This window comes from Strix aluco, chromosome 25 (genome assembly GCF_031877795.1).
Source record: "Strix aluco isolate bStrAlu1 chromosome 25, bStrAlu1.hap1, whole genome shotgun sequence".
Taxonomy (NCBI): Eukaryota; Metazoa; Chordata; class Aves; order Strigiformes; family Strigidae; genus Strix; species Strix aluco.
This window is the reverse complement of record NC_133955.1, coordinates 3952308-3978480: the sequence shown is the minus strand read 5'-3', so window position 1 is coordinate 3978480 and position 26173 is coordinate 3952308. Positions and strand designations below refer to the sequence as shown.

Genomic DNA, 26173 nt, shown 5'->3' with positions numbered 1-26173 from the left:
GCTGGCGGGGTCCAGCACGGTGTAAGCAGCTGGGCTGGCTCAGTAAGGCGCGGCTTAGTCACTTCCTTTGGGAAGTCTGTAGGATGCACCAGCCTCCGGTGTGGGAGCGCCACCTGAGCCTCGTGGAGTTGGAGCAAAATGTCGAGGTGTTCTCTGCTTGCCGGGACCGGACCTTCCCGCGGGCTGGGTTTGCTGCTCTGGCCTGTCACGGGGGGCGCGGCAGTGACCTTGGGCTCTGCGCTGGCCAGGAAGACCCGAGAAGGGGTTAGACCTGCTGTGGGAGATGAAACCAGACCCAGCAAAGCCTGGGGCACCAACACTTCTCGGAATGGTCCCATCTCACGGCGGTTCCTGAACCTCCTTGCTGCAGTCACCTGGCCGAAGGTGGAGAACCTCAGCCCGCTCTGGCCGCGTCCCCGCTCTGCCGGGAAACCAGGCTTGGGAGAAAACCGCCATCGCTTCGTGCTCCTCCGCGGCTGTAACGCCCTGCTGTCCTTCGTCACGAGCCTGGAGCCGTCCTCCATCAGCCGGAACAAAGAATGTCCCCGCGTGTCTGACGAGGCGCTGTGGCTTGTCCCCCAGATTCCCCGGCTCGACAAGTCCTTACTCACTCGCTTGTTCAGGGCTTTCATGAGACCCCCCCTGCCAGCCCCACGAGGACATTTCTGGGCCGGTGGCCCGGTGGGAGAGCGCGAGCCGGGGCTGAGGCGTTGCCTGCCGCGGGGCTGCCTGCCCGGCTGCCGGCACAGAGGCACCTGTACAAGATCAAGGCGTGTCGGGAAATCTGATGCCTCACCTCCGCCGATGTGGAGGCGGAGAGAGGAGGGCCCAAAGACATGTCCCTTCACGCTCGCAACAGCTGAAAACGGAGAAGGAAACTCGCTAGAGCCTTTTTTTACCAGCGCAGGAGGCCTCGCTGTCCTGCTCTCACCCCGGAAGCCCTCCCGTACTCCAGTACTCTGGGGGGGTGGCAGTCCCGCACCCGCCGGGCGATGAACATCGCAAGGAGAAGAGGCTTCTACAGACAGGAGGTGAACAAAACCCTCTGGGAGCTGCCCAGGAGATACACGTCCCTCCACCCCGTGGGGTCGGGAGCCTACGGCTCGGTGTGGTGAGTGGGGTCCTGCCTGCAGCGCGGGCAGCAGCGCGCGGCGAGCTGGGGGCGCTTAAAGTACCGCGCCGGGGGGGAAATGAGGAGGCGCTTGTCAGCACCCCTCCATTAGGAAGGACATTTGCACGTGTGATGGAGGCAGTTTGCCTCCCGCTCCGGCGCGGGCAGCGGGTTGGGGACTCAGTTGCTTGGTGAAATAGAGATGGTTCCTCCTGTGGTCGCCCCGGGTGGGCAGAGGGGAGCGTTTCCCACCCAAGCTCGGGTGGGTACTGGAGCGGGGGTGGCTGCAGCGTGTCCCCTGCAGCGTGTCCCCGCTGCTTTAGCCCAAGGCGGCTCATCTGGGGCTGCCTGCAGAAAGGAGCTGGGCAATACGACCCCCGCCTTGATACTGCTTCCAGCTTGAAATCATAAAATAGATAGAAGTGATTGTAAACTGGGATCAGTGACACACTGGGATGGGACTTCCTTCCTGGTGGATGATAATCCTCAAGCTCCAGGAGAGCGGCCTGAGCTGCTGTTGATTAATCAGTTGGGCAAAGGTGCCCGCAGCGAGAGCGAGCAGAAGTCAGATCTTGCTTGGTTTACGTTGGCGAACCAGAGGAGACGGGTGACTTTTTGAAAGGTTAAATATGAAGCAGCCCATTGATAGGATCTGAAGGCAGCCCTTGTTTCATAACACGCTGAGCTAAAAAAAAATAATAAAAAAAAAAAGGTGTGTCCCCTTTTGTAGGTGTTGGGCAAAGTCTCTCTGGCGCTGTCACGGCTCCAGTCCTGAAACCCTGGGGCCCAGGTTCTGTCCTTGACCCCTGGCTGCCGGTTTACAAAGGCTGCCTCTCCCCATGTTGCTGTCCAGGTGCAATTAAGCTTCTGAGATGCTTAAATGAGTCCTGCAAAATCAGGCAAGAGTAAACTTGACTTTTTCTTATATCGCTACAGTGTTTTCTGGTTTTTGTCATAAAAGAAAGCAGGAAGATTAAAAGAAAATAAAGGCAGGACAAAAAAGGGAAGAGGGAAATCCTTATAAAGTTTCCTTGCTCACCAGAAAAAACCCAAACAACAATAAGATGAATCTTTTACTGATCCCTGTGATCTTGGCTGCTCTGGAGGTGTCGGGGAGGGAGGGATGTTAAAACAGCCCCCGGGTCCAGGGGGGTGGTGGTATCGCAGGGGCAGTGCCCAGCGGGAGGGTTTGGTGCCGATTCCTGTACAAAGCAGAGGGGGAAGCGTTAGGATTTGCTGTCCTCTGCTGGGAATTGCTGGGAAGCTTTTCTATGGCAGCATCATGCGGAGCTGCTGACTTTTACACCTCCTTGAGCAGCTGAGAAACTAACTCAGGAAAACCAGCAAAGACGTGTTTCTTCCCTCATTAATTCTGCTGAAATCTGTAGTGATTTGGCTTCCAGCTGGAGGTAATTGTGGAAAAAGAGTCTCCTGCCCCCTCCAGCCCTGGTCTTGCCGCGGAGGCAGGGACACAGCTCTGCCTGCCCGGTGTTGTTAAGCCTGTGCTGGGCAATCCCGACCCCATCAGCTGGATTAACTCTCCGCCGTGGCTTGCAGCGGGGTGAAAGCGGCGCTGCCTGCGCTGGCCCGGCTCAACCTCCATCACCCAACTCTGCTGGGCTGGGTGGTGGGGTGAGACGCTCCGTCGGCCAGCGGCTGGGAAGGCAGGTAAGAACGTGCACCCTCAGGTGAGGAAATCTGCCTTGAATTCTGCAGCTGTTTGATTATCTGGTCCGAGTCCCTTCCTCTAACTTCCCTGGCTCCTTGGGTTTGCGCTGTGCTGTCCCCTCTGCCGACACCTGCTGAATTCCTGAACTGAGACAACCCTTCACTGTCCTCCTAAGACATCCTGTGGCATCTCCAGCGCTGAAGCTGCCTCGTGTAGCTGTTCCTGTGCTTCCTTTGCTTTTCCCAGCTGAATGCATTGATGAAATCACCGTCATACTGAAGCTCCCAAAGGATTTATTTTTGCTCTCATCATGCACAACTTGGAGCACCTTGGAAGGGACCTTAGTGGCCAAGAGCAGGGAGATTGCCTGATGGTATCGGGGAGGTTGAGCAGAGCTGCTGATAGCCCAGACTGCCGGCGGACACACCACAACTGATTGCTTGTGGCTGACAGTCAGAGAAAACTCTGCGAGAGACTTCCAAGATTTGCAGTAAGGAACTGACAACCCCTCCTCAGCGCTGAACCAAAGGGACGGCCACGCAGAGCGGGGTACTCCCACCTCTCCTACTGCAATCAGCCCTAAACCCAGGAAAATGCACCATTTCATTGCATCTCCCATCTATAGATATCCCTTCATCCCATAGATGAAGTTTTGCCTCTGAGCGAGGGCCCTGGAGGTCATGGGAGCTTTATGGTACCTGCCCTTCCCTGTCTTGGGTCCTCTAAGAGCCTTGAGGAAGGAGCAGAGCCTGGCGATCAGGGACTGTGGTGGGGTGAATCACGAGTCCCTTCAGAGAAGGAAGCCGGGGAAACGCGTCTGTGCAAGGCTGGAGGACGCGTGTGAAGCGCTAACGCCAGCGTTCGCGTGGGCTTGGCTACCCTGGGCAGCCGAAAGCCGTGGGGCCGATCGTGGTGATTTATAGCCCTTCCGCCTCCCCAGGAGATGAGATAAGGATTTACAAAGCGGTGGGAACTGCTCTGGAAACCCACAGCGTGATTTGCAAGAGAAACCCCTTTTTTCATCTGTTTGCCTCTTGGAGGGGTCAAGGAGGGGCTGATGTACCACCGAGAGTCCCGAATTGCAGCGCTCTCTGCCTGAGGACCTCCCTCCACGCTTCTCGTCTGGTGGAATCCGGGGGCACCTTTGCAACCCGATCAAAGAGCCTCCAGAAGCAGAGAAAGTGTCGCAGGATCGCCCTGTCCAGCCACAAACAGCAGACGTGGCCAGAGGGAATAACAGGTCCCATCCCCAGCAGTGGCTGTTGTACCATGTCTTCATTAGCTTTATAACAGACTCATTTTCAGCCAGACCTGCTTTTACACAGAAACATTCATATAGTGTCAAAGATCCCGAATGCAGGAGAATTAACTCAGCAACCTGTATTTTCAGCGCGTGACATCCACTGTCTTTGCCCCAGAATACAGCGAAGGCGGCTGATGTACCTTAAAAGACAACAACCTCCAAGCAGATGATTGTTTTATTCCCTTATCTCCATGTGTTAGGGAAGGAGAAGGCAGAGGTAGAACTAATCCTGACCTTGAACTGTTTGTGTTTCCCTCTTCCCACAGCTCTGTTAGCTCCAGCTCGTCCCTGCAGGTTAAAGGGAACAAAGTTAATTGTATAAAGTCACTAACAGTTTGCTCGGTGTCCCCCCAAAGAGCACGGGCTGTGGTCTGCCCAAAGCCATACAGGTGACATCCGTGTGCACAGAGCTCCGCTGGGTTTCTCAAGGGGCCTTTCTTTGCTGTTCCTCTGTGAGCTCCAGAATTAGCTCTTCTCTGGGAGAAGACCTTTGGTATTGCAAAATTTGTTAAACCATACTGCCCATGTCAGAACTGGTTTTTATTTGTCCACTACAGTTCAGCCGTAGACAAGAAGACAGGGGAGAAAGTGGCTATCAAGAAGCTCTGCCGCCCGTTCCAGTCGGAGATCTTTGCCAAGAGAGCGTACAGAGAGCTCATGCTGTTGAAGCACATGCAACACGAGAATGTAAGTACTCATTTCTCTCCATTCTTGCTGAAATGAGGCGGGTTTTCTTGCCACCTGGGAGCAAGTCCTTTCTGGTGGCATCGCCTTTATTTTAATTGAGAGGTCCCAGGATTTGGCACGTGCAGGTAGTTTCGGGGTTTAACTGCTACCTGTCTGCTGCGCCCAGTTGGCACCAGGCTGGAGCAGATGTGTAATGGGTGCTCCCGTGTGTTAGTAAGAGGAAAAGCAGCTGCCCAGCATAGCGAGGAGTCCTCGGATTCCTCAGATGGAGTTCTCGGTGCTCACCCGCGTGCGTGTGCCGGTGGAGAGCTGCTACCCCAGTGCCACGTGTGCAGCAAACGCTTCCCACGTTTAAATGTGGACTTCTCTTCTCCGTCAGGTCATTGGGCTGCTTGATGTCTTCACCTCCGCCCCCTCCTACCAGGGATTCCAGGACTTGTAAGTTTGGAGTTTGCGTTCGCTCTGTCTAGACTCAGCCATTGCCCAAGACAGCGGTGACTTAGCAGCAGGGTGGGAGATGGGTTGAGGTGCAGTCCGAGGCACTGAGTTGAAAAGGGGCCAGACTAAAGCCAGACACCCCCAGACAACAAGGAGAATCTAAAGCACAAGTCAGTTCTCATGGCTTAAACCACCCAGAAGGCACAAACAGACCCCCGGCCGTGCTCCCAGCTGGGAGAACAGTGTGTAGAGGCCAATGTATGTAACGAACAGGCAGCCTGAGCCGCGCTAACGTGCTGCCTGCGCCGCTGCTGAGCTAAGAGGCTGCCCTCGGAATGGGAGAGGTATTGTTCATCGGGCCCTGGGGTAACTAAATCGAGAATTTTAAAGATCTGGTTTTCATCTTGATTCTGGCTGTTCTTTTTTTTCCCCTCGGTGTTGATGGGCAGGTTGGACGAGTTGTTTTCTTTTCCTCGTCCTCGAGCAGCTCGCGCCTGGGTTGGGGTTTTCAGCTGATGGCTGGGTATTTAGCAGCCTGCAGGAAAAGTGTCTGGAGGTTCTCAGACCAGTTCCTGCTGGAAGATCGTCAACTAATTAGCAGTCTCAGCAGGCAGGCCAAAGGCTGAAGGAAGCTAGATGTTGTCTTCCGAGGCAGGGCTGGAGAACATGACAAAGATAAATTTGGGAGCCAACGCAGCAGTTTTGCAAGACTTTTTAAGGCTGCGCAAGATGTTGCAGCTCCCAGATGGTGTAAGGCTGTCCGGAACTGAACATCACTTGAGGTCTAAAGTAAACTAATTCAGGATCATTAAAGTTTGGAAGAGCCTTGCTCTTACTTGACGTCAGATATCCAATTTAAGGGGAGGAGAAGGACCAATTTTCAGAGCAGGCTGAAATCCCAGCACCACTGCAGGCTGTGCTAGTTAGCCAGGAACACTGTCACAACAACTCGTCTTAGTTACAGTAAGTTACACAGCCAGAAAACCAACTGAGTGATTACAAGGCTAGCCTGGTTCCCTATGTTTTTCTTCTAGACTCAGGGCCTTGTCTTACTGCCTTTTAGCTACCTGGTGATGCCATACATGCGGACAGATTTACAAAAGATCATGGGACATGAATTCAGTGATGAAAAGATCCAGTACCTGGTCTACCAAATGCTGAAAGGGCTGAAGGTAGGTGGGTCTGGAGGAGTTTAGTGACTCTCTGTGTCTCCTCTACACGTCACCTCTGAGTTGACCATAACTAAACCCCCTTCCCACACTGTACAGGAAGATTTGGAGGGGTTATGGCATCCCCTGAGAGCAGATATTTGCTGTTGAACTACTCTTGATCCAGCACACATCAGTAAAATGACTGCTGGTTCACGTCAGTCCATCAGGTATCGAAGCAATCGGCAGTCATAGACCTTGCGATGGTTTTTCCGTGACAGCAGTTGCATCGTTCTTTGACTTGCCAAAACCTTTAGCAAAACTGTGTAGAAAGTAAGAGGCCAGCAGCAATGGGAGCTGCTTCTGAATTCTGAACAGAGGCTCTCGGGGGAGAAGACAGAGGAAATGAGTTTCTATTCACTGGAATAAGGAAGGACTATGCTGCTGTAACTGGCTTTGAGAGAGCAGAAAGCCATCACTGCAAACCCCAGGATGTGGAGACAATGCTTTAATGCTGCCCCCTGAAACGTTCTTCACCTGGAGTCAGAGCAGTGGCTCTAACAGGCATTAACGAGTTCACCTTAATAACACCTTTCCCCAGATCACTGCTATCTTGAGGAGGGAAGAACACACAGAAGGTGTAACTCTTGTGATAAAAGCCATGTGGTCAGTTTTTGCTACTTTTTGTTTTAATGATGAGATTTTTTTTTTTTTTCACGTGGTTTAACATCCAAAATAACAAAGTTTTCATGTCGTCTAATGACCCTGTTCCCACCTGTAACCCTGATGCCCTTGTTTGATAGTTTGAAGTAAGGAACTCTTGCTCCACACCCCCTCCTCTGCTCTACGCCTCTTCTTTAGGCTGGCAATATCATTGCAAATACAGGCAGAAATTCAGGGCAGAGATTTCTTTTCAAGCTGCTGCCCTGGGGGCTGGGGCCCTGCAGCAGGCTGCAGAGTTGTGTTCTCAGCAAGTTCTTGTTTGTAGCTCTTGTTTCTCTGCTGGAGAACAGAAAGTCTCGTCTGCTGGTGCTCACATTGTGGCTTCTCTTTTTATTGCAGTATATTCATTCCGCCGGTATCATCCACAGGGTAAGTTTGTGTGTGTTCTTATTGATTTTTTGCCTGTTTAGGAGAAACACAGCTTGGTCATAAAGTTAATAAATTCCCAAACACAGTCTAACTAATAGCCTCATCTGCTCTAAGGTCTCTCTGGCGTCCTCCCTCTTTTCCCTCCTACACCCTATCTGTGTTTGGATTTGCTCATTTGTGCAATATTTTGAGGAAATGCTGTATTTTCTGATGAGCTGAGAAGCATTTTATGATGCTTTTCGAATTGTTTCAGAAAAAATAGTAATCTAAAGCTGTAGAGTGTAGCAGGCATGGTGTCTTTGCCATATCAATACTGGACTTGGGATGTTATGGGATCCCATCAAAGGCAAGAAGAGGTTTGGCTGAGGCTTGTGTTGATGCGTTACGAACCAAAACATCCTTATTATTCTGCTCTTGTCTGTTGTAGGACCTGAAGCCAGGCAACCTGGCTGTGAACGAGGACTGTCAGCTAAAGGTAGGTGGAAAAGCACCACTTTGTAGCATGTAGCATATCAGATCGTGGAGGAACTGCTCTGCCAGCAGGAATTTGGCACCGTCATGTTTCCTCTTGCCTCCCGAGACTCGGTTCGAGGCGTTTCATTACTCGGCGGTTGCAGGCGGTGGGAAATACTCACCTGCTGATGTAACTTGCTGAATCAGGGCCCAAGACTTGGAATGAACATCCTGTCGCCGTAATTCCTGCGGGACGGCAGTTCGTAATGACTTCCTAAATAAATTCAGTACTGCTGAGCAATACTTGCATTGGGTGGATGATCCCCGAAGGATAACTGGATTCGACCACAGTTACCCTTTGGTTCTCGTTGACGTGATGGTTGTGATTTCAGACGGAGTTATTTTCAGTATTGCTCTGAAGGGTTTGCTTGCAGCTCGCCGGTGCGGTGCTCCAGCACGCGTTTTCTGTAGGGTGTATTACAGGGAATGGCTCTGTTTCCTCTAGAGGCTGGGTCAAGCTATTTTCATCTCCAGAATTGAGGGAGAGGCTGTGCCCTGTCAGCTGCAGGGTGTTTTTGTAGGAAAGGGTGAGTCGTGGTGGCCTGGGCACATGCCTTCGCCGCCAGGTTATGGAACTCAATTAAATAAAGCTCATGGAGTTGAAACTTAAGCCTCAAGAGAGGAAGTGACCTTCCAGGTGCACACAGCACCCATCCTTTCGGCAGGGTCTTCACACAACTGGTTTTGCAGCTGGGTTGCAATTTACAGAGGAATTAAGACAAACCTGTTAGTTCTTTGAACTGTCCTGTGGGTGGCTGTGGTGTAGTTGGAGCTTTGTTATTATCTGATTGAATCTGCTTCGTTTCCTTTTAGAAGTAGATTCTCACTTGCCTGTAGGATTTCTCTTTTCTTTCCTGCCCTTCCTTCTCTCTCTTCCTTTGGTGAACTGCAGATCTTGGATTTTGGCTTGGCCAGACACGCAGATGCTGAAATGACTGGCTACGTGGTTACGCGCTGGTACAGAGCCCCAGAAGTCATTCTGAACTGGATGCATTACAACCAGACAGGTGAGCGGCCTCGCCTCAGCCCCGTGACGAGCCCGGGGATCCCGCTGTCACACCTGGGTCACAGCTCACGTAATCCCCCAGATGTTTTTCTTCTTTATCATCAGTGTCCCCTGGAGCAGAGCAAGTCCCAAAGCTGTTGCACAACTCCCAAAGCTAATGCCTGCGGGAAGTGATGGAAGCAGAGATTTTAGCAGCATAGAAAGAACAGGGGAGGGTGGAAAATGGGAGTGAAATTTAAATCAGCACCCCTTCTGCAAGCAACAGTCCCAGCAATTATTGCTGCCTTCTCACTGTCCTTTTTGGTTTTCCCTTTTTTTTTTTTTTTTTCCTCCTTTTTCTCTCTGAACAGTGGATATCTGGTCTATTGGCTGCATCATGGCAGAAATGCTGACGGGGAAAACGCTGTTTAAAGGAAAAGACTGTATCCTTTCTTGGTGTGTGTGTCTGTGAAAGGGTTTTTATGAATGAGGCTACTGAGAAAAATAGGTGTCAGTCTGGTTTACCAGGAGATAATCGCAGGGACCAGTCTTTTTGGTGAGGAAAACAGGACAGGGCCAAGCCACCCTTAGAAATACACCTCTGTGCTGGCCCCGTGTGCTCTGCATCAGCAGTCTCTCCTTGCGTGGCCAAAGCTCCATCCCCAAACCTTAGTGTATCCCCCACGGGCCCTGGTAGAGTTGTGCCAGCAAAATTATCTGTTGATGAAAATGGCATCCCAGGAAAAAAGCCCTGGAGCTCTTTTTGCTAGTCCGATGAGTCTCTGCTTGCGCAGCTCTGTTGGGTTTGTATCGTAACCTACTCGTAGCTCCCACGGGTCCTCGGGCTCTCCGGCACCCAGCCCGCAGGCTGAGCTGTTGGGGGTGTCCAGGGCTCGCTCCTAGACGGGTGATCTTTAACGCAGCCTGCCAGACCTAGATCAACTGACTCAGATCCTGAAAGTAACGGGGCATCCAGGGGAAGACTTCGTGGAGAAGCTGGAGGACAAAGCGGTAAGAAAGTTCCTTGTGAATTCAGGTCTCGTTGGCGGAGGTGCGGAGGGAAGAGGTTAACTCGGCGTGTCCTTGAGGTGGGAAGGGTGCTGCTTCTACAGCAGCAGGGAGGAGGAGCGACAGCAGTCTTTGCCCCTTGGCAAGGAAGATGTTTCTCTTTGCTGGTGGCACATCTGATGGATTTGGCGTTGCGTTGGGAACTGGTGTGGGTTGCAGGGACTCCCAGATGAGGTGCCTTGTGCCCCAGCAAACCACCAGCCTCTGCTGTTCTCCAGTTTGGCCCTTAAAGCAGGAATATTTCTGTATCTCAATTGATAAAAATAGTTCCTTGCAAACTGGTCACTGAAATGTGACATCTGGGTTGATTTGCGGGTGCATTCGTTTGCCTTTCCTCATCTGAGCCGTGAGACCCAAGGGCTGTATTTCACAGCCCCTCACACTTGTCCGCATGCAGTAAATGCACTTCCCTTTCCATTTCAGGCTAAAAGCTACATCAAGTCCCTTCCTAAAATCCCCAAGAAGGATTTGTCTGTGCTTTTCCCCAAAGCCAATCCTCAGGGTAAGTCACCTCCAGAATTTCTCATGAGTTTTCACAGCTGGAAAGGAGGCAGGCTGACTGCCACAGCTCCAATCTTATTTCTCCTCTTTCTCATAATTTCTTGCTTCTTTTTCCCTTGCAAATTGTGCCCCTGCCCCTCTTCAGGGCAAATATGTATGAATTAAAAGCAAAATGATTCTTTATTGGCATTACAGTGACAATGTTCTGCTGTTCTTGGCCATGTACTTTTCTTTTTTTTTTTTTTTAATTTTAAAGTGACACAGCCTGCAATATACATCATTTAAGGAAGAGATAAAGTTCTGACTCGTCAGAAGAGAGCGGGCGCTGGATATAACAGGATGTCTAGGCTGTGGGGTACAAATTATGGGATTAGGACATTGCATGTATCAGCTCCACTTGGTATGAGAGTTGGGATGAATTTTGGCTGATACTGGCTTCCAGAAGTTGTTGCTTTTAGCCAAGCAGGTGATATTATGATCAACAGTATTTAGATAAACAAACCAGCTCTTCTCTGTTCATGGTTATTTCCCAGCCCCACATCTGAGGCTCCATAGGTTTTGATAAAGTGCTGAGAGCCTCGCAGTCCACACCAGTAGTTTGGGTTTTTTGGGGTTTTTTTGGGATTTTTTTAGAGTACAGCTTAGATACTGTTTGTTGAACACCTGGATCCACTGATACTTAACAGGCAGCTGAGATGTGCAATTTTCAGGGTAAAAATTGATCTCTTAAAGGAGCTCTTTTCCCAAGTAGATTAGAGGTGAGAGCAAGCAAAACTCTTCTAAAGGCTGAAAGGAAGAAAGCATTAAGGTGTTAGAACCAAGGGGGAATGGGGTCAACAGACTAGTTAGTATCTGAGTTTCCTGCCTTCCTGTTTACCAGGGATGTATAGATTTCTGTATAGGTTACTTATGTTAAGATTACTTTGAGTTGTCTTCGAGTTGAAAGCAAATGATTAAAACCAAAAAATACCTTGGAGTTACTGGCTTTTTATATTCTTGCGGCTCCATCTGTGCAGCAAGGCTTATTCAAGATGAATTGGTTATTTCTGCACAACTTACACCTCCAGTTCTGTCAGTAAGAGCTCCCTGAGGCTGTTGTTGGGTGGACTTTGCATCCCCCCTGCTGGGAGCCTCACGCTACCTTGGCCAGGTTGAGGAATCTCTTTCGTTTTCAGGTCTGGAGATGTAGTCCTGGAAACACAGGTCCCATCCCTTGCAGGGTTTGTCCACAGGATTCCTGTTCTCCATCACACTTTGCTTAGCCCTGTTCCTGTCTTCTCCTACAGCAGTGGACCTGCTTGACAAGATGTTGCAGCTCGACGTGGAAAAGCGCCTTACAGCGACGGAGGCGTTGGCTCACCCCTATTTCGACCAGTTCCGAGACATCGAGGAGGAGACAGAAGCACAACAGTCCTACGATGATTCTCTGGAACACGAAAAGCTTTCGATAGATGAGTGGAGAAGTAAGAAGTTTATCATCTTTGAAGTTCCTGTCTAGCACGGGACTTTCCTACCTCTCTCTTTCCTGTGTGTGTGCTGAGTAAGGCTGCGATTGCCTGCTGGGCCCTTGATGATAGCGCACATCTCCCTTGCCTTGCTCTTGCTTTTATTCGTTTAGCAAAGATCCCTCCAGCTCCTCAGGCACTTTTTTTTTTTTGCCTCTCTTCTCTGTCTGTCTCTTCCAGCTTGTACCTGCCCTACCCTCTCCACTGAGTTACCTCCTCTCTGCACATTCGCAACATTCAGACTCTAATCTGTGTCCTCACAAATCACACATTCATGGTTATTTTTGTTCTGTTTTTCAAGAGCATATTTACAAGGAGATCTTGTCCTTCAGTCCCATTGCACGGAAGGACTCAAAGAAGCGAACTGGGATGTCGTTATAGCGGCCGGTGCGGCTTTGGCTGGGATTCACTTCTCCTGGGTGACGATTCGGACTGACCCCTCGCTGGTGGCCGTCGATTGGCCTGTGGGACTTCTGTGTGCCAGCACGAGGGTGACACTGTGCTGTGGGCACTGGACTTTGTTCTGCTAAAGGGGGAAGCACCCCAAACAGTTTTCAATGCAAAAGATAAATATATTCTCATTGGAACTTCAAGTGGGAGAATTTTACCTGGTGTTTCTTTCCCCCCCCCCCCCCCCCCCATATTCATCCACTTGAGAGAGCTTTCATTGCTCCCTTCTCATTAGTCTTTCCAAGCACAGGTCTTAGTACATTGATATATATAAGGTAAACTTTTCTGGGAAGCAAGTTCCAAGCAAAATAACCAGAAATAGTGAAATTCAGCATAACGAGACTTTATCCAATCTAACTCTGAGCGTATCCCCTTTCCCTGCACAGTCAAAACAGCCTCCAGCACAGCGAGGTTGCTGGGACGGGGGAATCCAGTTGATCGTGGCATCAGTCTGTGTTCAGAGCAGCTCCAAACTCTTGCTTATACACACAACTCCCTGCTGGGGTGCTTCCCCCTCCAGACAGCCACGGCCTCCTCTGCTTTTTGCTCTGCTTATTTCGTTCCCTGGGGTTTGATCAGCGCTGTCTCCTCCTTATTGCTAGCTGCAAACACATCCTGGGAATTCACGGCCACTTCCCACGGGCATCCCAAGGAGCTGGGTTATAATCTAACAGTCCTGCTGCCGTTCCTTTCTGCTCAGCCTGGTTTGCCCAACGGTTCTCTCTTCACCACGCTTATCTCCTGCTGAGCACCCTCTCCCTGGAGTCACCCTGCCTGCTCCAGGCTGCCTTTATCTCTCGGCAGGGCTGGTGTTTCCTTACACAGCCCAGCGATGTGACCCCTTATATTCTCATTCCTTCTGCCCCGCGGGATCAGTTAAACCAGGGATCCTCTGCTTCAGTTCTCTTTAATGGCTGCTCGTTCCTCAATATGAAGAGATGTTTAAAGTGATCATTTGGAAAATAGTCAATTGTCAGTCCTAAGGCTCAGCTCTCAAAGTAACTAAAAAAAGTTCATATATTGGGGGGGGGAAGCAGGAAACTATGTTGCATGAACAATCTAGTGTTAGCAGAAAGGAACACAATAATTCAACTCAGTGAGCACAGAAAATAAGTTTAGACATCTTAGTTTCTTGGTATCAGATTAGCTCCTTCCGTTGGCATCATTATAAATTACATCTAAGATAATCTTATTAGATAGAATATCTCACAAAAACCACTACAGGCTAGAAAACATCCTTGTAAGAGCTTCACAAATTCCTTTTACTGTACTTCCATTGAGGTTTTGCATTTCTTATTTGTCTGTGCAAATTTTAACTCATTCACTTATTTGGTGAGTAATTCTTGATAGCTACAAGAAATGGCCTTCTCTGAGATGCTCAGAGTCCCCGTGCGTGACGGGGTGGGACTGTGCAGTGCTGCTGGCACGCAGCTGGGGAGAGCACATGGCCCCAGCCAACTGCATCCAGCCCTGCTCTGACAGTTTCTTCAGTGGGTACAGAGTTTTATATGAGATGAAAAACACCACAATAATCTCTTTTTTTTTTTTTGCTCCTGGATGTGGACAAAAAAAATGTAGGATGATGTCAGAAATCCTGACAACTTGCCTGGATTTAATTGCTTTGGAAAGGTGTTCAGGTAGCATCAAGATAAGAGGAGTGTGATACATAAACAGAGGGAGGTTGTTTTGTGAACGCAGACCAACCAGAGTCATCTGGATCCTCCCTCCAGGGAAAGTTTGTTCCATTTTTTGGTTCTACAGTATGTTAAGTCATTCAAATTTAACAGTATGTTTTGATCTTTGAAGTAATTTGCTGTACTGGAGGTATACTGGTATGGTTTTTGATGTGTATGCAGCAGTATGCCCCAAGCCACCACTCGAGTACATAGGTGTTTCCTACAAATGTTATTACCATTAGAACAGAGAAGAGATGAAGAATAATTACAAGAACAAAATAAGCAGATGGGATCGGAAAGTGACTGCAGTGTCACTACAACTGTGTCTGCAGGTTCTGGCCTTGGTGAGTTTGGGTCTCATGTGAGCATCTGAACGCTTCAGAAACCAAGTGGAATTTATCCCCAGGGTGGGATATGACCGGATAGCAAATGTGGAAGAGCAGGATTGTGGGTCTGATACTTTTGTTATGTAAATTCTGGCTCCCGTGACAGTCCTCTCCTAATGCATCCCGATGATCCTGTAGACAATACCTCTCATCAGACCTTTTAGAGTACAGCCCAGGTGTACTTGTGTGGCTTATTCTAAAGCAACATAACTGCTGGGTCTTGACCTGAGGTGGTGTCATGATCCTTTGTCACTTGTGAGACCAGGAGATCGGACAGTAGATTTTGGAGAATTTTTCCCTTCCTTCCCTATGCTTGGAAGTTCTCATTGTTCATATGCTAAACAGTTAATTGCCCAAGTTTCCGAAGTACAATGGGGTCTTTGGGGGCTATTTATCCCCCCTCTGCAGTGCTACACAATAGGTTGGGTTTTTTTTTTCCTCTGACAGGCCTTTATTCCTCGAAATATGAATGAGTATGCTTCACTCCCACAAAAAAATCTTTAAATATATATTAGGACGCCCCCCAACCTGTCATATATTCCCTTAAACACCACTTTGGTTAATAATCACAGTTCTGGAAATGCTAATTGCTAACCCAAAATTTATAGAGGTACTTATAAAAAAAAAAAAAAAAGACACATAATTTCCTGCTGAGCAGGATTCAAGTGCACAGCCATCTGTAAAGAGTGATTCTCTAATCAGGCATCTACCTGCAACTTCGCTGATGGATGGAAATTGTTAGTTTTCTTGAATGGACTCTGATAAACCTCTGGATAGGTTACATGTCCCCACATATTAATGTTAGTGCAGAGAAAAGCCTGAACAGTAATGGAGCTAAGATTCCTTCAGGTTCAGTGCCTTCCGTGGCCTGACACGGTCTGCCCAGGAGCTCAGACTCAGATGGTCCCTTTTGCAGAGGTGTTCTGGGAAGCTATCAAGCATAAGGCTCACCAGCAGTAATACAGGTTTGTCAGATGTAGAATGATGTAAAATGAATATAGAGCTGGTTTGGACCTACAATTTTTCCCTACGATTGCAGGTGCTATCACTAGAGCTGCTTGGGTGCAGAAGTGCTGAACACAGCAATTCTGCTGCCGTCGAGCTCTTAACACCTCTTGTCAACGTATTCTGCCTGCAGCTGAAGCAAAAACTACAAATATCTTCAAATTACTGCAGTAGCATCTCAAATCCTTTCCTATATGTGGTGGCGATGCACAGACCCACCCTGCAATCCAGAAGTGTGACTGGCTCGTGCAAGCGTAGCTGAACTAGCTTTAAGCTACTGAGCTCAGTATTAATAGCACCATCTGTAAGCAGCGAGGAGCTCAGCCCAAGTTAGTCTGAATATTTACTCAAGATCTTCAGAAGGTTTTTCAGCCTGTGCTGAATCTGGTGTATCTGCAGATCCCTGGCAGTCACTAGATAGTTCAACGCTAGGCAGGTACAACTGTTAGCTGTGATAACACCTTCGCACTGCACCGTAAATACCTTCTCAGTTGGCATCTTCTCCCCTATTACAGTTGGTTGGGTTCAGCCGGTCATTCCAAAGTCCATCCCAGGGATGTGTGCCAAGAGACAAGTGTCTTTTCTGTGTGAGAGCTCAGAGCATGCCGTCCCCGGGGCTATAGAAAAATATTTGTTGAGAAGGTATATGAACTCTCCACCCCTTCTGTAGCTGCTGAGTCATTTTGGTTTGGTTTAGCCAGGATGTATGCTTTCAGTACTCCCTAATTTTCTTCTTTGCCTTGTGATATGTGGTTTTGCTGTACAGACCTCAAAATAAGGGAAAACTGCAACATTACCAGAATTTTCTGAGCTCTCATCTCCACTGGGACCCAGACACGGTGACGTCGTGTTTCTTGGCTGTCTCTCTGTTGCAGCTCAGGCCGTGTAGTGCTCGGGATGACCCTTCAGCTACGGTAGCTTTTTGATACGCCGGTGTTGATGTTATCCTGCTGCAGCTGCACAGATGCTCCATGCTGATGTGATGTGGTTTCTCTCGGCTCCTATCTCTCTGAGCCATGTGCCAGCCCTTTGCCTCACTCTGCACAGAACCGTTGTGATGTTCCCTCAAGTCCCTTGAAATTCAGTGTTGTTGTTACGAAGCACTCCGAAGAGCTGGGCTGGAGGACGTACAGTGGTGTCCTGCTGACTCTGTCTTGAAGAACCCCAGCTTGATGGGAGCAAGGGACCATCCTTTCTTCTTCCTAAGTGTGAGACAACCTGCATTCCCCTTGAACAGTGGGAGAAATTCCAGCTGCATCGGTCAAACAGCAGTTGAAATATTGTCCTTTTGAACCTGGCATCTGACTCGGCTGCCCTGTCCGCTGTGTAACAGAGTTAACAGAGCTCTCTGCAGCTGCCATAAATATCTTGGAGAGCTGCAGATGTTTAGAGCTGCCTGTGCCCTGGTAAAATGAGATTTGGTGGTCAGCAGCGGAGGGTCATCATCCAGGTGAGTGTGTGCGAACACACAGGGAGGTGTCTGAGGACTGTGGGTGAGGCAGGCTGGCCGTCTGACTACACGTAGCTGTGGATGTAGAGAGGCAGAGCAGAGTCTTAAAAGCTTCATCTTGTAGAGAAAAATTGAGTAGATCTATGGAGACTTCTGGAGTATAGAGCTTTCTTTCAGAAAATCATCTGTTGAGGTGAAGAACCCTTTCAGACAGAACTCAGAAACCACTTTAACTGGGAATTTAGTGTGTGATTTCTTAATCATCATGCCCCTCTTCAAAAGGGGATAGGCAGACCTGAAGAGGATTGGAGTTTGCTGGCTCTCTCTAATGATGGCTGAGGGAGAAAACATCTTCATGATAATGTACTGAGTAGTTGAAAAGGAGCCTCCATAGTTTACAAGAATAACCCAAGATGCCCTTTGGGGGAATTGTCTGTGTGACCAGAGGATGAGCACAGAAGAGGCACTGAGGACTTCAAATACAAACAGGTGTGAGAAGAGCAAGTGTGAACACAACTGAGTGGGATATGTAGATTTTTCTGTCAGGGAGATGAAATATTAGTCCCTCGTTTCAGGGACAGCACGTAAAGTCTCTTCGGTATCAGTCTTTCTGCTGAATATACTCCCAGAAAATATTGTGTGTTTCAGGGACTGGGTTTCTCTCTGGAGAGCTCACACTGAATGCTCTGAAATTGCGAAAGCAATCTCAACAGCTGGTGTGTGGGCTCCACGCTGTGGTTTCATTCACTCACCCACCAACCCCGTACAGTGACAGCACACTGTCCAAGAGCCAAACACTATTTCTTCTGTAACTCCCAATATCCCGACAAATGCGGGGAGCTGGTGCTCTGCAAGCCCAGGAACCCTGGAGGTGTGTGCATGTGTTTGGTTTTTGTGGTATGTACCAGCCAGGAACTCAAAATAGCAGGAAATGTAGCAGGTTGATAGTGGAAAGACGGTGTCTGTTTGTGAAGATCAACCGTCCCAGTGCTCGTACGGCATCTGAGGACACGTTTCAATGAAGAGGAATGAGCTACTTGAAGAGGAAAAAAAAGTCATATTCACATTTCATGAAAGGAGTTTGAAAAACACCTGCTCGACAGAGCCAGTGACTCAGGCCAAGCTTTAAAATACTTCAAAACCAGCACAAGAAACAGGGTGTGTGTGACCCTGACAGACACTGTTAGTCAAAGAAATTATCTTTCCCTGAGGCACAGGTGTGCCTGTTAGATGAGCCACACTGACACATAATTGATGTACATTCCTTTCTTCACGTTTTTTCCCCTTGCGTAGTTTACATACTTAAAAACACAAAACTGAGTGATAAAAGTGAACATCCAAAATTCCATAAATTAGGCCAGCCAGAAATATGTTTGCTGTTTATATTAAGGATGTATGATAAAAATTTATATAGACAGAATTTTTGTGCCTGTCTCACATAACACACAGATGTTTATCTTGGAATACTATTTACTTGTGATTCCTACATTTATTTCTGAGTTTATTAGCTAAGCATTTTTTTTTTATTTGGAAAGTGAAGTATTCATCGTAAACAATCTTTCTGTGTAAGCTTTTTTTGACAGCTACTTAGGTCTGTGAAGTTGCAACTTTACAGGATGTATTTATTAGGTACTTCCAGATGTAGTGGGACAGGAAAAGCAGATGAAGCAATGATTTCTTGTTTTATTTTTTTCTTTCTTAAGAGCCACCACAGAATTGTCAGGATTGAAAGACACAATACTTGCCATGTTTTGGACACCACCTAGAAACCTTTCACTGCAGAGCTTTGAAAATATCTACAGCCTCTTAGAAAACCATATGCTATAGGAAAAGGGAAGTCTGTTTTCATGTTTAACCTTTTCACATTCTAGGTAGCAGACTAAACAAATAAATTTCAGGTTTTCAGTATGTGATAAAGGGGGAGAAGAAAAACACAGAAGACTATAAACACATCTGAGAACTCTAGTGAGATACTGTACAGAGGATGGTAATACCTTTTCATATTTCCATGCCTTGCTCTTGCCTGAGCAACCAGGGAAAGCGTTCCTAATCCTCTGCAGTTTCCCGTATCATGGGTCAGCGGAGCATTGGCTGGTAACATGATTATGGCTCTTTTCCCACCTAAGACAAACAAGACACGAAAGAGAAAGATTGAATGAAGACCAAAATAGCCAGTACTAATTCATTTTTCCCCCAAATGCATGAACACTCGCTGCACTAATTGCAGTTACGTTCAAGGCCGTCAGCATTACTACACTGTGAAAATGTCAGAGTTTCCAGGTGAATGTGGTTTATGGGGTGTTTTGCCTGATTTCTCTCTACAAGGCCATTTTCTGAGCACATGGGTTTATACAGCTTTTAATGCGATGTTCAGCTGGTGCTGCTTCACAACTGATTCAGTCAGCACTTTGGCTGATTGATAACTCCTTTTTGTTGGATTGCACTCTATTAAATAATACTGAAAGGTTAGTGTATATCTTCAGCCCTCATTGATTTTCTGTTAAATGAAAGTGAGTTAACTCCTTTTAGCCAAGTTTGATCGGAAAAATAAAAATTCTTCCACCAGCAACCATAATTTCAGATCTGTCGTCAGAACCCTTCACCTGAATAAAGGTTTCGAAACCATGATTTGCATTTTAAGATTAAAAAATGAACAGCACTGAGGAGATAGTGCTGGGTGCTTGTGTCATCTCTCCAGAGTTAGTGAGACTGAACAGGGTTATATATACCCTGCACAAAACTGGGGTCTAAGAAAGTGCAGCTGAGCACTTGCAAATCCAGCTGAAATAAACAGCAGCTGAGGCTAATCACTAAGAGATATCAGGCTTTTAACCTTTAACAGGTTCTTTTTAGGAATTGCATTCATTTCAGTAATTCTGAAGAAAATGGCCACACCACAAGCAGCTGAAGCAGAGATACAAACATTGCTCGTTTTTGAGGCTTAATGAATCAACAAACAAAAAAGGTCAGTTCTCAATTCCAAATGATAGTTTTCTCCCCTTTTAAGTATGTTTTATATACTTGAGTAAAGATGAAGAAAATTATAATACAATTGAAGCTCTGAGCTGTCTTGGGTGCTGCTTTCATTTCAAGCAACATTGCTGGTTTTGAACTTGCACCCTTTAAAAACTGGGAGAGCGAGGAAATTGAATTAAGTTGTGCCTCTGGGATTTGAGATAAGTTCAGAATGTTTTTTCAAGTAACTCATTAGTTCCACAGCTCTATTATAAAACTAAATGATGGGTAACTTGTTTTCATGTTGTGACACATGGCCCCCGATCCTCAGAGATGTCTGTACATCGCTTTGTGCAGGAGTCATCCTACTGAACTTAATAGGGCTATTCACATGCTTGACATTAAGCATGTATGCAAATCTTTGCAAGACTGGAACCTAACGTGATTATAATAAGCCAATTCCAGTGCGAATCTACGAGTACAAAGTTTCAAAACTGAGGTCAAAATGAAAGCGTTTGCAAAAGTTTGTTGTATTTAAAAAAGATGCCAAAAGTGCTGGGAAAAAAATGCAAGTAAACCCTGCTGTTAAAATCAATTAAGTTCTCGCATAAAGGAAAATGGGATAGTGAAGTTGTTCATCAGTTATTGAAATGATTTTATTTACTTTTTAACTGTCTTCCCAACACCTATAGATTTTTTTAAATTTTTTTTTATCCTTCATGTATAGGACCATGCTGCTGCATAGCTGTTCTTCAGGGGTTAGGCGAGATGCTACATAAATCAGTGAAAGTATCTGGACTTTATTTCTTAATATTTGATAGGTCATTTCTCATGCAAGACAAGAACAGAATATATTATTATTTGAGTTCTGATATGTTAACAGTAGATTCTTTAAAAAGTATACACAGAAGGGAGTACTTGGAGGTTGACATCTAAGACTGTTCAGCATTAAGTAACATGTTTTCCCATGCTTTTAAGGCTTCAACAAGCTCTGGTCCAACCAGAGTACTTTGCCAAACAGACTTGTCATAGACTGTTTGGCTGCTCTCGGATTCCACGATTAACATACGTCAAGAGACAAAAGATCTATAGTTGGACTGTAAATGAGGGAAAATAGCATTCATTTTTTCCTTTGAAAACAGTTCGGTTAATTCTATAAATTCAGATGGTAATATTATGCAATACTCTGCACGATCTGAGTGGGAGGTGGAGCGTACATATGCAAGTATGTGGTACGCTCTATAAAAAATAAGTGTAGGAGCCTGTGCAGTTCCTATCTCACCACTTATCTCAGTTGCAAATGTAACTTCCTTGTTCATTCCTCAGTCCCTCTCTCGCAGTCCTTCCACCCCGTTACACCTCTGCACCTTAGGAGGCCCTCCGGACCTGAAGTATCAGACTAGAAAATAAATACAAGCTCTTATTATTCCCATCATTTGTTTGATGCTGCTTGTTTGGGGTAACGGTGGCAGGGACACGGCTACAGGCTCTCTGGGGGTGCAGCCTGGTCAGACTCTGGCATCTGGTGATGCTGCTGCACGTTTTGGGGGACCCTCCTGAAAAAAAAGCGGGTGCTGGCTGAAAGCACCCCAAGGAGCCTGGGGCAAAAATCCAAGCTGCTCCTCATCTCCAGCGGCCTGGGTGCTCCCGGGGGCAAGGCACCGGCCTAGGAAAGGACCCCCACGGCTGTACCCGAGCCCCGAGGCAAACCCCAACCCCATAGCGGGGGGGGGGGGGGCGGAACTGTCCCCCTCCGACCTCCCCGAGCCAAAGCGGGGGCCGGGAGGCCGCAGCTCCGCGACACTCGCCCCTCTCCACCTCGCCCGGCCTGGGGCAGGGGGTGGCGGGCGGTAGCGGTCCCCCCACAGCCCTGAGGCCAGCGCGGAGGGACACCCCCTCCCGTCCCCTCGCAGCCCCCGGGGGCCTCCCGCTCCGCGCGGCCCGGGGGTGGGAAGGGACCGGGGAGGGGCGGGCGGTCCCTGCCCGCGGGGGGGAGCGAAGCGCGGCAGCCCCCTCCCCCGCCTGCCCGCTGGCTGCCGCCTTTTCTCGCCGCTCGGCCGGGCTGCGCTGCCGCCGCCACCGCCGCCTCCATCTTGTGCGTGTGTCCCCTGCTCCCCCCCCCCCCCCCCCCTTCGCCTCCACACAGCACCGGGAGCGGCGGGGGCGCTGGAGCGAGCGGGGCCCCGGGGAAGGGGGGGGGGGGGGGGCGGGGGGGAGGTGAGGGTGGTGGGGGGCGAAGCGGCACCGGGGCCGGAGCGGCAGCGGCGGGAGCAGCGGCGGCAGCGGCATGAGGAGGCGGCGCTGAGGAGGCGGCGGTAGCCGGAGCGGACGGAGCCGACATCTTGTGCCCTCCCCTCCCGCCGCCGGCTGGGTGAGCCCGTCCGCCCCAGGGGGGAGGGGAGGGGGAGGCGGAAAGAGGCTTTAAAAAAAAAAAAAAAAAAAGGGAAAAAAAAAAAAGGAAAACAAAAAAAAAATCCCCAAAAAGGAGGCGGCAGCAACGGTGAAGACCGCCGCGGCGGCGGCGCGCTGAGGCGGCCAGGTAAAGCGCTGCGCGGGAGGCCGCGACACCCTTCCCTCAGGGGGTCTCTCCTCCCTCACACACCCCCGCGCCGGGGTCGCGGGAAGGTGACCGGGCGGGCGGGAAGGAGCCGGGGGAGGCCGCTGCGCTGCAGCCTGCGGGCCCCCCCCGCCCCCGCTCGGTCCCCGCGCGGCGGGAACGGCCCGCGGCCCCTCGCTGGGGGGGGCGCGGCGGCGGAGAGCGCCCGGGGAGGGGGAGCGGGCAGCGCCGTGTCAGCCGGGCCCCCCCCTTGTCGCCATCTTGCCCCCCCCTCTTCGCGGCGCCCGTGGGGGCCCCGCCCACCTTCTCCCACGCTATTGGCCCAGGCGGGGCCGAGCGCGCCCCCCCTTAGACCCGCAGCGCCTTGATTTGCTATTGGTGGGGGCGCTGGGATGGGCGGCGGCGACAGCCAATAGCGCTCTGGCGCTGCCTGCGCTCTCCCTCGCTCTCCCCCGCCCTGGTCCCTCTCTCTTTGGGACTTTTTTCGCTCCCCGGGGGGCGGTGGGTCCTCCTGGGCTGGGCTCCCTGCTGAGGCCCGACGTAGCTCATCGCACTCACCCGCCGCGCCTTCTCCTCCCCCGGCAGCGGCTTTATTTTTGTCCGGGTCCCTGCTGTGTTTTGACCCAGATCGCTGAGTGCTGCCGGGGCTCCCTGCGGGGATCCTGTGGCCCTGGCTGCACAGGGGAGGTCCTGAGGAGCTCCCGGCCGGCACCTGACACAGCTCACGGCGTGTCATGGTTCCCTCTGAGCGTTGCTGAGGCCAGACACAACTCATGGCGCGTCACAGTTCCTTCAGAAGGCTGCTGAGGCCGGAGGCAGCTCATGGCATGTCACAGTTCCCTCAGAGCGCTGCTGCTGAAGCCAGACACAGCTCATGGCACACACCATCTGTTGCCGATGCATCCGACTTCACCTTAAACTTCATCCGCAGCCTGACGTGTCTCGCACCCTCCCTGTTCCAGCGGGAGCTCCCCTCCTGCAGCCCGGTGCATCTGCCGTCAGCACGACTTGGTTCCAGAAGTATCAGGGCATGTGCCAGGGCAGGCAGCTCTCTGCAACGTCCGCTGAGCACTGACACACTTCATTGAAGGTGTCACCACGGGCATGAGGAGCATAAACCTTCAGCAGACACGGGTGAATATGGGCCCGTGGAAAGCACGGACGTGCTGGGAACGTGGAGGGACATCAGCGAGGGTGGCAGGAGCTTTTCCTGGGATTTTCGGTTGGCAAAGGAAAGGTGGGAGGGGGCTGTGAGTGTTCCAGGCTGTGCCTTTCCTCTGGCATCCTTTGCATTTATTTTACGGACGCGTTTCTTAAATAGCTCAGTAGGTGTCTATTCCCCACTGCCCAGGAAGGGGTTTTAAATCCCAGAAAACAGCAACAGGTGCCTGCCCAGAGCTGCATGGCTGCCAGTGTGGGATGGGAACGAGGGGGAGTGTCTCCAGATCTTGTGTTTGACTTGGTGCCATGGGGAGAGGTAGTCTCTGGTAACACCAGAACCCACACTTTTTTTGGGGCAGTATGAGCTGTAGCCGCTGCCAGTAATCACAGTGCACCAGAGTGGAACGAGAGCCACGTTGTTCCCATCTGCTGCTGCCTGCTGAGGTGCAGGTGGCCTTCTCCTCACTCCAGATCACCGAAGGTCTTGATCTTCGAGGGACTTAGCTCTTCACTGGGATCCCCAAGCCATGCTGGAAAGGGGCAGGAAACTCCCCCAGCAGCACTGCCTCGAGCTCCAGCCTTGTGTCCTCTGCAGGTTAGCAAAGAAACTTGGTGCTGGAAAGAAAATCCTTGTTTTTTTGGCGTGGGAAGGCTGGAAAGAAGGACAGCAGTGGGAAGAAGGGGTGGGAAGGAGACTGAGGTCTTGTGTGGTGCAAGAGGGTGCCTCTGACCCTTCGAAATGGGCAGTGCAGTGTTGCGTGGGTATAAATCACGGCAGCATTTAGCCCTTCCTTTTAGAGCACCCCTTGGGCTGGATTTTCCAGGCTGCGTTTATAATAGGGGCCTGTATTGTGATGTTGTTCGATACATGGATCTCTCCAGTTTTTTTTCAGTGGAACTTTTGACCCCTTTGTAGTAAATGTAAGTCTCCTGATGACAGGCTTGTGTTTTTAGTCTCCTTTTGCAGCCCCCCATGCATCTCTGGCCCACAGGTGTGAAAGCTGCTGCTCAGATTTGAACTGCTCCCGAGTGAACTCGGGGTAGAAAGAAGTTCATCCCCAGTGGTTTTGTGTGTTATAGCCACACTGTTTGCTCACTTGTGCTCTCTAGGAACCTCACCCCCTGCTCCTAGCGCAATACCCAGCGGAAATGGATGATGGGAGGTTTTTGGAAAGCCTTGAGCACGCTGTGGTGACAGCGAGAGGACGACTGTTTGAACTTTCTGCTTTCACATCAACAACCTTTGTCCATGGCGGGACAGAAACAGCATGGGCTGAAATAGCATTTAACCCTGCTGAAGTCAAGTCTGTTTAGCATTTCACTGTGCACGGGTGCTGTTTGCAGAGGGATTTTTTTTATCCATGGCTGAGGGGTGTTTTCCAGTGTGCCAAGAAGATCAAAGTGTTCCTAGATTGCTGCTTAGAAGTTTCTGTTGTTGCAGACAAGGACACAGTGTTCAGCTCAGCGTGTCTGAGTTCATTTCTGTGCTGCTTTCAAGGTATTTTGGAGGTGGGTAGCTGTGTCTTTCCTAAGATCCAGGTGCTTGTCTTATCCCAGGCACTCAGCTCTGACTGGCAGCAATTTCCATGCTGTTTTAGGTGCTTCTGCATAGTGCTAGGTAATTGTGTTTTACAAACGGGTTGGTTTATGACATTTGGTTGCTGTGGTGCAAAGCCCGCTTTGGGTAATTTCTCTAGACAATATATTGATTGGTTCACTAAAGCTATGGGAATGCCATACCCTTGTTTTTTTCCATCAACAGGTAAAATAACCCTTCCTTGAGGTGCTTGTTTTGCTGAAATTTGCTTGTCCCTCAGCACTCCCAGCAGACAGCTAACACCTCGTTTTTCCTGAACACAATATTAATTATGAGTGTGGTCAGCTCATGCTAATTACTTTATCCTCCAATATCTTTTTGTTCATATATCTTTTTCCCTCCAGTATCTTCTTTGCTCATACCCACCTGAATTGTAAGAGAGCTGTTTGTCAGCAGGATTTTCTGTTGATTTCATTTGATGATCAAGTTGCCTTTATACCTTCATTTTAAAATTCTTTTTTCCTGCTGATTGAAACTGTTGGAGCTTGGCTGGGACAAGTGCAGTTGGATCTCTGCAGTCTGCTAATCAAGTGGCTGATTAGAGTTTTGAAGCAAAGGTCCTGAACTTCGTGGTGGTAGAACTTGTCATCTGGAATTAAATTGTGCCTACAGGCTCTATCATCATGGGTGTGTGTACTGAAGCTGGCACCTGCAGCTTATTTCTGTGGATGCAAAGGAGAGTTTGAAAACTTTTCCCAAAGCCTGTTTGTTTCTTAGGACACGTGTTGTATCATGGCTTAGTCTCATGGTTCACAGAGTCAGTACTTTCAAGAGAAATGTGTCGCTCCTGGAATTAGTTACATCTTTCTGGAATAAGCTCTGGGCTTCTTGTAGGTCCTGGTCCTGCCAGGTGCTGCTTGCTCTGACTGACACGATTGAGGGTTTGTGGAGCTATGTCCTTCACAGAGCAGAAATA

At 49.4% G+C, this 26173-nt stretch overlaps 2 protein-coding genes and 1 long non-coding RNA gene across 13 annotated transcripts in view; 2 read left to right on the top strand and 1 right to left on the bottom strand.

Moving 5' to 3' along the window:
• The first annotated feature begins 992 nt into the window (after window positions 1–992).
• On the top strand, window positions 993–12622 carry MAPK13 (mitogen-activated protein kinase 13). 2 transcript variants are annotated; one of them, XM_074850498.1, is made up of 12 exons: window positions 993–1111; window positions 4641–4770; window positions 5150–5208; window positions 6272–6380; window positions 7419–7448; window positions 7876–7923; window positions 8854–8968; window positions 9318–9389; window positions 9878–9957; window positions 10438–10516; window positions 11802–11978; window positions 12322–12622. In XM_074850498.1, the coding sequence occupies exons 1-12, from the start codon at window positions 993–995 to the stop codon at window positions 12399–12401; spliced, it is 1098 nt and encodes a 365-aa protein (XP_074706599.1). In that variant the 3' UTR covers window positions 12402–12622. The 2 variants fall into 2 exon arrangements, with proteins under 2 accessions (XP_074706599.1, XP_074706600.1); XM_074850499.1 differs by lacking the exon at window positions 993–1111 and adding an exon at window positions 1140–2779.
• On the bottom strand, window positions 10498–22290 carry LOC141934782 (uncharacterized). Of its 2 annotated transcripts, none has more exons than XR_012626423.1 (3): window positions 16021–22067; window positions 11486–11941; window positions 10498–11301 (listed from the first exon to the last, which is right to left on the bottom strand). It is a non-coding gene; the product is annotated as an uncharacterized LOC141934782 (long non-coding RNA). The 2 variants fall into 2 exon arrangements; XR_012626422.1 differs by lacking the exon at window positions 10498–11301 and adding an exon at window positions 22188–22290 and having other exon boundaries at window positions 11870–11941; window positions 16021–21341.
• Window positions 22128–26173, top strand: part of BRPF3 (bromodomain and PHD finger containing 3) — a 28766-nt gene continuing 24720 nt past the window's right edge. Inside the window, exons 1-3 of one of the 9 annotated variants that reach the window (XM_074850450.1) lie at window positions 23085–23633; window positions 24132–24255; window positions 24771–25169. Coding sequence is in view for 4 of the 9 variants with exons in the window: in XM_074850454.1 (XP_074706555.1) it covers window positions 23604–23633 (30 nt within the window). In the remaining 5 variants the exon portion in view is untranslated. Of the gene's footprint in view, window positions 22482–23084; window positions 23634–24030; window positions 24256–24770; window positions 25170–26173 lie in introns of those variants that run through there. The other 8 variants (XM_074850454.1, XM_074850448.1, XM_074850446.1 and 5 more) reach the window with 8 other exon arrangements.

Bases quoted from the DNA above. Each gene is read 5' to 3' on its own strand.
- MAPK13 (XM_074850498.1), top strand. From the start codon at position 993: ATGAACATCGCAAGGAGAAGAGGCTTCTACAGACAGGAGGTGAACAAA. The intron at 7,449-7,875 runs GTAAGTTTGTGT...TGTCTGTTGTAG, and splicing joins CCGCCGGTATCATCCACAGG to GACCTGAAGCCAGGCAACCT. The intron at 10,517-11,801 runs GTAAGTCACCTC...CTTCTCCTACAG, and splicing joins CCCCAAAGCCAATCCTCAGG to CAGTGGACCTGCTTGACAAG.